Source organism: Physella acuta, unplaced genomic scaffold (genome assembly GCF_028476545.2).
Source record: "Physella acuta isolate Inbredline_101_S28 unplaced genomic scaffold, ASM2847654v3 ptg000373l, whole genome shotgun sequence".
In the NCBI taxonomy this organism is placed as follows: domain Eukaryota; kingdom Metazoa; phylum Mollusca; class Gastropoda; family Physidae; genus Physella; species Physella acuta.
The window spans coordinates 486,570-495,744 of record NW_026731892.1 but is presented as its reverse complement, the minus strand read 5'-3'; the positions used below and the strand labels follow the sequence as shown (position 1 = coordinate 495,744).

General features: G+C 29.6%; 1 protein-coding gene across 1 annotated transcript; it reads left to right on the top strand.

Annotated features, from left to right (window-relative positions):
* Positions 1 to 799: 799 nt before the first annotated feature.
* LOC131941817 (Bardet-Biedl syndrome 1 protein homolog) lies at positions 800 to 8,219 on the top strand. Its single transcript, XM_059301360.1, has 15 exons — positions 800 to 917; positions 2,494 to 2,663; positions 2,957 to 3,046; positions 3,193 to 3,317; positions 3,464 to 3,510; positions 3,595 to 3,703; positions 4,186 to 4,317; positions 4,597 to 4,703; positions 4,854 to 4,977; positions 5,312 to 5,540; positions 6,436 to 6,594; positions 6,730 to 6,863; positions 7,029 to 7,163; positions 7,251 to 7,337; positions 7,494 to 8,219. Coding segments are annotated over exons 1-15 (1,737 nt in total). The 5' UTR covers positions 800 to 915; the 3' UTR covers positions 7,581 to 8,219.
* Positions 8,220 to 9,175: the final 956 nt, after the last annotated feature.

The window sequence follows — 9,175 nt, the reverse complement described above, 5'->3', positions numbered from 1 at the left end:
ATTGTAAGCTAAAAATAGAAAACTAGGTCATGGGGTTTTAAATTTGCATTGTAATTTAAAAACTTGATCTGCAAAGTTTTGTAAACAAATAGTTATCGATCACTAAGTTACTGTACAGCCAATCAATATTTGTCTTACGAAAGTGAAACATCCGGTTATAACTTAGGCTTGATAAAAATAAATAGAAATGTAGCCTTAAACTCAACAAATTATTTTCAAGTTCTCTGGATTTGCAACTTTTATAGCATTTATTCTAAAAATATAAAATTTCTAAATTAATTTTAGGCTTAAGTTTTTATTTTTTATTTTTTTTACGGTCTAAATCTAAAAAGTAAAAGCACGTTTTTACTCCATGTCAACAACATTTTTTTACATTATAGAAGGAATCTCGTCAACTCGCTCGCCTCCATTATTTAAATTTAGACAGTTACCTTATTGCTATCTATCTATATACTTATACTGTGCTTCTTAATATCTTCTTAGTCTACTTTTAACTATTTAAACTTTAACCTAAGTTAAAAGCTTAGGTGTTTGTTTACTATTTACATTTTTAAATCGGCGCCATTTGTAAATATTAAAATACGACGTTCATTTTTGCCCAAAACAAAACTTGTATGTATCTTAACTTTATTATAAAATGATATTTTGCTGTTTGAAAATCAAACAGATTAATTTCGTAAAATAATAATAATAAATTTAAAAATAAATATTAGAATCTTGGTTGTTTTTTTAAATCCATTAATTTAAAATCTTTTGCTTTGTTTTGTTTTGAGCTGTGATTTTCAAAATTAGAATTTAAAAAGCGATGGCGAATGTTTTCGTCGGCAACCAAGAGTGAAATTATTTTCTCTTAAAAGGGACAAAAATTTAAAAAATCAATAACATTGCCATCTATTTACCCAACACTCTCATAAAATGTAAGAACAATATACAGACTAGATCTAGATCTAGTAATTTTGTCAAAAATCTGAAATACCACAATTATCTTACAGTTTTCATCTAGATCTAGATGACTAGAATCTAGATTCTAGATCGAAAGAAGACTAGTAAGAGTTAGTTAAAAGTTAAAGTATTAGGCCCTATTGTAAATAATTATTAATAATTAAATAATAATTCTAGAAAAAATTGTGATTTGTAAAAAATTCATATCATGCAAGTTCAATAACAAGCAAGCAAGGCATTCCAATCCAGTGAATTAAATTAATTCATCATTTTCATTCATTCATAATTGGCCGATGCTAGCCGGAAAAAGATATGCATGCACAATGGAGAGAAACTACGACTTGCCATTGCGGCGATGTTTTCAATGGTACTGCGCATGCGTGTGTTTACAACGGCAGAACTCTAACACAAACCCTAATCCTAACCCTAATCCTAACCTTAGCCCTAACCCTAACCCTAATTCTATCCCTAGCCATAGGTCACTGCGCATGCGCAGAGCTATCTTTTGCCGACTAAGTGGAGACGTTGGGGAGAAAAAATCTTCTTCCAAGTAGTCACTTCGTTCATAATTTCATCACATAAAATTTACTAGATTTTTTTTAACTAAATTGATTGTAGTTGTAGTGTGTAATATATATACTTAATATAGGCCTACTTACTATTATCTATATATTCAATTCATGTCTTTCTTCATGCTCTACTGGATTTGAGTAAAAAATCTAAACAACAAAAACAAGTCTAATGTTGCTACATGTAATGTGTCCACTTAAAAAAAGATGGATGTCTATCATTCAGTGATCATGTTGAAATTGAAAATTAAGTAAATTTTAGATATTATTATTAGAAAATCTAATACATTACATTTAGAATAACCAATCACCATACACAACACTAAGAATAAAATGAAGAATATTCACAATTAGATTTAACTACACTATGGAGTTTTCTATGGTGATAACCAGCTTTCTTTAATATACTCGGTTCCATTACACTAGTCTCAAAATTACCTATATTTTTCTCACTATTCTGCTATTTAGGCAAGCTTCACGTCACAGACCAAAAATCAGGTCTGTTTAACCAGGTGTTAAGCTCATTCAATTTTTGGCCATAGTAAATCCCAAAAAAGCTCACTTCAGCAAAGCAAAATCGCACCAGATATAATGAAAAACAAGCGTAACTTTATATAACATGTGATTCCAGATATTTTATAGAATGGGCAATCAGTTCACCCGCAGAAAAAATGTGGCCCTCATTCAAACACAGAACTCATAAAAATAGGTTATATCTCAAAAAATTGTAAGAAACCATCTACTGCCATATCTACTTGTCTGACAATATTAGATTAATTAATGATCCAATTAAAAACTTTTTTCAGGAACAGAAAACAAAAGCAGCCTATTTAAATGTAATTTTCGATGGGCATTTAAATGTTTAATCTTTTACAAAGTTTTGCTTATTTAAAACTTCAAATATATGGTTACGATATTTAAAATTAGTTTCTATTATCATAAGTGTAACCATACTGAATTGGTATTCTCTACATTTTCTCAGGTCAGGAAGTAGTGATAAATGGTTGGATGCCTATCATGACCCTGTGGCTTCTCTGTACACCTTTACACAATGTCTCACATTGTCTGACATTCATGCAGATGGAGACTGGAAACTTATTGTTGCTGATTTGGGCACTGGGAGTTATGACATGAAACTTAAAGTATACAAAAGTAGGCTAAATCTTATTTTTAGTTTAACAACTTTTATAAATGAAACATCATTATTACAACTTACTTTAAAATTTATATATTATTATACAGTAAATTTAATGCAAACTCTAAATAACTCGTTATAAATTAATTTGAGACTTATGAAATGTAAAATTATTCTCTAAATAAAGTATACCGACATACCTTTGTACAGTATTAGTTTTTTAGAAGATATTATTTTAAATTTTGGAAGCATGGAGTAACTTTTATTGATGACAGAAATAATTGATTTAAATATTGATATTTGTTTTCAGACACAACATTAATGAGTGAGCATACAATAATTGATTTGCCTACTGGAGTTGTCACTTTCTATATGGATACTCTAACACCACGAACTCCAGGTGTGTTCAGAATTTTTCTCTATTACTTTATTAATTAATTGATGTTATTAAAGAAAAATAATAGTCAAATAATCAGCTTAATTAAAATTAAATGAAAAGCTTTTGCCATTCTATTAAATTATTGTTTTTCTTAAATTTCTCTTTAGCTATTGCTGTTGCCTCTGGTCCATATATTTATGTGTACAAGAATCTACGCCCATATTTTAAGTTTACTCTTCCTCCACTTGAAATTCATCCAGTTGAAGAAGATTTGTGGAATCAAGCAAAAGAGGTATAACTTACAATTTTCAACCAAGCTCTTATCATTTACCTGCATTGATGCTTTGATCTAAATTATTTTAAAAATGAAGTTGGTTATTAGCACAAAAATAATTTTTAAAAATATCTAGATCTATCCTCTTTTTTGTCATTAAACAGGACCAAGTTAATATTCATCAAATGCGAGAAATTCTTGAAACTTTGAGGTGAGACTCTGCACTTCTTTAAATTAGCTTTTTATCAATGAGGTTTTTTAACACCATGTTATTTTTATTGTTTACATTATCTAGACAAGATGGAGGCTCATTGACTGTCAGATCATTGAAACTACTGCAGTTGGATATCAATAATGTTTATGATTTTGTCAACCTTCACAAAAATACACCCTTAAAGAAGCAGGTGTGTTTTTATATTTGATGCTAGATCTATATGTTAAGTTTTAAGACAAGTTTGCAACATGTTGATGTAGTTTATAAAATTATTAATGTATTCAGGTTAAGCTATTAAGTTTGTATGATACATTTATTGACAAGTTATTAATTTTTTTTAAAAAGTAAAGTACTCTTTTTAAAAAAGTAAAGAAAGCTTTCAGGCCAGATAGTTCATAGAGCAGATGAATTAGAGGTCCTCCTTTCTTTTTTTCTGACCACTGCATTTGAAGTTGAAGGGATAGCCACCCTCCTTTCCCTCACCTCAGACTATTTGGTTAGCTGTCATGCACTTCACAGTCCAACCACACTGACTTTTAGCTATCTATATTTAAATCATCATTTTCTTACAGAAATCACATTTCTGTTTATTTGTTTTTATTAATACTGTATTTCTTAGTATTTGATTAACATGAGCTGTCTTGGTTTTAGTATGATTCTAATGATTTCTAGACTGTGCTGACATGCCTTGCTACTATGAAAAAGTCATTAGCAGATGATGATGCAATTAGCTGTTTGGTGCTTGGAACAGAGAGTAAATCAATTTACATATTAGATCCAGAAGCATTTTCTATTTTGGCTACAGTAAGTCTGATTATTTTTCATTGCAGTTAATTAATTGCTTATGAATATTTTTAACATTCTCATAAAAATATTTTTTTATTTTTAGTAATAAATAAATAGTCTAATGGGGATATTTTAAGAAAAGGAATTTCAGATGGAGATAATAATTTTTGAAATTTCACATTTTAAAAAAGTAATTAAAATGGTCATAAACTTTTTCTAATTTAACTTTTTGTAGTAGCTTGTAATGCAGCATAATTTTTTACAGATCCATCATCTTTTTTTTACAATTTATCTCAGATAAATTTACCAAGTGTTCCAGTATTTTTAAGTGTCAATGGCCTCTTTGATGTAGATTACCGAATTGTTGTTTCATGTAGGAATGGTTGTGTTTATACTGTTAAAAGGTAATCCTATTTCTAGCTCTTTCAAATTATTAATTAAGAAATGAAGTTTAAGAACAATAAAATAATGATCTTTTGTCATATTAGTTTTAAATATTTTAAAAATAAAAACCTGTTTTTCACTATCTTCATTGTCAACTGTATGTTGAATAGAGGAAACACAGATGTGAGCAGGAACCTGATTGAACTGAACTCACAACCAGTGGGGATGGAGAGGATTGGGAAAAACATTTATGTAGGTTGTATGGATGAGACTTTACACTGCTTCACGTCAAAGGTATGTTGACTATTTCATTGTATAAGAACAGATATTTTTAATTTTATCATCACTAAACTTTTATTTAAGCTTTAAGTACCAGTCTTGGAGCTCATATGATCTCTTGATCCTTAATTGATGTCTTAAACAATTTAAATTTGTAAAAAATAATGGTTGGAGATAAAAATTCATGGATATTCGTGCAATCATTGAATAAAATACCTTAAAAAAAATAACAGAATGCTCTAGTCCTTTAAAATGAGTTCATTTTTAAATTATTGGGTAATTGAAGCTTCCCTCTAGACCCTTGGGCTAAAAATTCTATTTACTCTTTAATTTTAAAAAATACTTTTAGGGTAAAAAACTATGGACAGTTCGTTTGCCAGCCAGCATAACTACAATTGAAGCAATGGACTTCAAAGCTAGAAGTTTTACTGCTGTTTTAGTTGCACTTAGCAATCAAGAAGTTCATATTTATAAGGAGAAATACCTCGTTGATATTTTGAAAATGGATGATGTAGTTACAGGAATGCGTTTTGGAAGATTTGGAAGGGAAGATGGAACATTAATAATGTCGGCTAAACGTGAGTATAACTATTGCTTGCTTAGGTTTTAGTTAAGTATTTGTAGATCAAAAAACATCTTTAATTAAAATACTGTTTGGATGTAAATCTAGTTAAGGGGATAGGCTCCCGAAAAAAACAGGGAAAAAAACTTTTTAATTAAAAAGCCTTTTACATTTATTTATGTATGTATAAGTTAGGGTACTTAAGGAAAAATATTTAGATGTACCAGGGACTCTTCTGAAAATATGGTTGCCATGGAAACGGCGGCCATCTTGGAAAAAACTACCGATGTGGAGTTCTAAAATTTCCTAAAGTAACATATAAATCGCCCATATAATCATTGATCTTTATTGTACTAACACCAATAGAGCCAGCTGGCTAATTTTTATAACCGAAAAATAACTAGACATATTTTTTTCAAATTTTCAAAAAATATTTTGGTGAAATTCCATTGAATTTAGCATTATTTTCATTGGATTTTCGTCACACCAAATTTTGAAAATTAAAAAAAATATATTTCTAGAGTGATTTCTGTTACAAAAACTAGCCAGCTGACTCTATTAGCGTTAGTACAAGAAGGATCAATGGTTATATAGCCGATATTTATGTTAGTTTATGAAATTTTAGAACTCCAGAAAAGGATGTTTTTTTCAAGATGGCCGCCGTTGCCATGGCAACCATATTTTCAAAAGAGTCCCTGATGCATGGAAATATTTCCCTACAAGTACCCTAACTTAGATATACACAAATGAATCAATAAAAGCTTTTAATTAAGAAGTTTGTTTTTTCTGGAGCCTACCCCCTTAAATTTACTGTCGAAAGCTATGCAAAGTTTCAGTTTCTAAATTAGTTGCAATATCTCTTTTTATTATTATATTACTTTTTACTTCTAAATTAATATTTCTTAATTTAGGTGGAGGCTTGTATGTCAAAATATTAAAAAGAACAGCAAAATTTGAAGAAAAAGATTTGACGGCTGGTCCACCTATTGCACAGAACATCAAGTTAAATGTTCCCAAGAAAACCAAGCTGTTTGTGGATCAAACCCAGAGAGAAAGAGAGAATGGCATTGGTAATATTAAGTTTGCTATTACTTTTTGTGAATACTAATCAAAGTAATAAATATTTGTGTAAAACTAACTTAATTTGTTTGTTATACTGATGAGAATACCTGTAACTTAATTAGCTGTTATTTATTCAAATACAGCCATGCACAGAACATTTCAGCGAGATCTTTCTTTGCTGCGCTTAAAAGTAATGAGAGAGTATGTCAAAGTGCTAGACAGCAGCATGAATCCCATTTCTTCTGACCCCATGGAGCCGCTCAAGCTCACAGCTAATGTTAGTTTTGGACATCATCTGATTTATATATGTATTCTTTGTTTAGTTATTGTTTTATGCAGTTTTCATAAAATTGAAACAAAATGTAGCACTAAAAATGTATGATTAACAATACAGTTGTAATCCTAGTGATCTCAGTTTAATATTGAAAAAAATTTATTTCAGGTTCAGGGTATTGGCCCAACCTTTAAGTTCACTGTTAAGTTGCAGAACACGTCGCTGTCGCAAGCTTCATCCAATCTTCTCATTTCATTTGATTATGATGACTCCTTGTACAATTTTCATAAAAAATTAATTCAGGTTTGTAGAAATCTAAATAATAACATTACATTTTATTCTCTGTCAGAAATGTTGGTCAGAGTGAATTTTTTTCTTTTACCAATACAGGTCCCCATGTTGGTACCAGGATTAACCTATGATTTTGAAACATTTGTGGAATGTCTTAATGACAAAGGAATCACAGACAGTGTAAAGGTGAGTTTATAAAGGTTAAAAACTTTGTGACCCCCTCACTTTGTACTGTTGTGGTGACATAGCTATTATTGTTTGCCTAGAAAGGTAGGTTGAGGTAAAAATTAATTTAGCCGACCAGCTAGGTGTAAAATGATTTTATTAAATTCTATTCTCCAGGTTTATGTACTTAAAAATGGAAAGTCTGTTCCTCTCATAACTGGGGTTGTCAGCATGCCACCAAGTGAAAGTGTTATTGTTGTGTAGCTGATAATCAGGTGTGTGATGTGACCATAACAAAATTTGACTTCAATCCTCTACCAGCAGCTCATCAAACCTTTTAACATTCAACCATCATGGCTACAGTACCTGAATAAGTCAATTATGTTACACATTTTATTTTAATAAATTGATATTTATGATGAGAACTTGATAGAAATCACCATGTTTTTCTGTCATCAATATTGCTGGTATAATGCCATTTAAATAAAGGTTTATGTGTTGTGCAGGTGAATAGTTGAAGATGGTTAAGCACAACAGCTAAATTTTGTAAACAAAGTTGCTTGGAAATTTCAGTGTTTTAAAAACCACTTTTTATTTTATTTTGTATGTTCAATGTTAGATCTTAGTTTGATTTGTTTGAATTTATATTCATAAAATTCTCTTTTTATATTTTGTCAATACTTTTTTGTTAAAATATTGATTGGTGTTTAGAGAGTACATGAAATATTTAGATTGATGTTTTGAATTAATCTAAACCTACTGTGATAAAAACTGAATAAAGTTGTTAGTGTAAAATTTGTTTAAAATTTTCATATGGAATGTACAACTTGAATGTCTTTAAATTATTTTGTGCACCTGTGCTACAAATCAATGATTCTCAAAATAAATTTAAGTTTAAAAAGCTTTTGTGGCTTCAATTATGTCACTGGTGGCAGCAAATCACGTAAGACAGATGGGTTCTTTTGATAAAGTTACCTGACTCAACTTGAATCAAAAAATTAAACTCATTTTTAAGTTAGAGAGAATTAAGTTGATCAGCCAGAACTTGGCTCAAGATGTGAACGATTTATAACAAAATTACAAATAAAATTAGATGAACACTGGATGTCACTATTACTACTGGTTCTGTCTGGCTTTGGTATGATACATGACCTAACTAAATATACTATTTAAAAAAAAGGGGGGATTAATCTCTCCTAAACTTTCTCATATATTCTAATAACATATTCTAATTGATCAAAAGTTGACAGAAAAGAACAAAATTTTGTCAACCTAACTCAAGTTATAATGCTAACATACACATAGACTGACTGACACCACAGCAAAACTAAGATTTTTTTTTCAACTCAAGGAGTTGTAAAACGTCAAAATTAGTCAAAATCAAAATATTGATTTTTTTTTGCATGATTACATTACAATCCTTCCTCTATACCCCCTAAGTAAAAAGTATCCCGTTTAGTAGTTGGTAACAAGGTAACATTAGTCTTAGTCACAGTTTATTTTCTTACAAGTATTTACAAAAAATTTCATTATTCCTTATATATTTATAGATTGACATAGTTTTTAAAAAAATAGCATCACATAAAAATAGGTAGGACAAAATATCCATCCTGATAACCAATTTTAGTCTATTTTAATTATAATTATATCCATGATATATTTAATTAAAATGACTAAATGTTTCATTTAAAATCCAGTAATTTGTAACAGCACAGCAGTTACACTGCCACAGAAAATGAGCCTAAAAGTCGTAAAAGTTGAAAATAAAGCTTTGTTAATAAAACATAAAAAGCTGCCAAAGAGGTTTAGATACAAAATATCAAATCAGAAGATGTACACAGTGAAGTAGTTCTGTTCAT

Excerpts from the sequence above, each read along its gene's own strand:
- LOC131941817 (XM_059301360.1), top strand. Across the intron at positions 5,541-6,435 it reads ATTAATAATGTCGGCTAAAC|GTGGAGGCTTGTATGTCAAA; the intron begins GTGAGTATAACT and ends TTCTTAATTTAG. Across the intron at positions 7,164-7,250 it reads TTCATAAAAAATTAATTCAG|GTCCCCATGTTGGTACCAGG; the intron begins GTTTGTAGAAAT and ends TTACCAATACAG.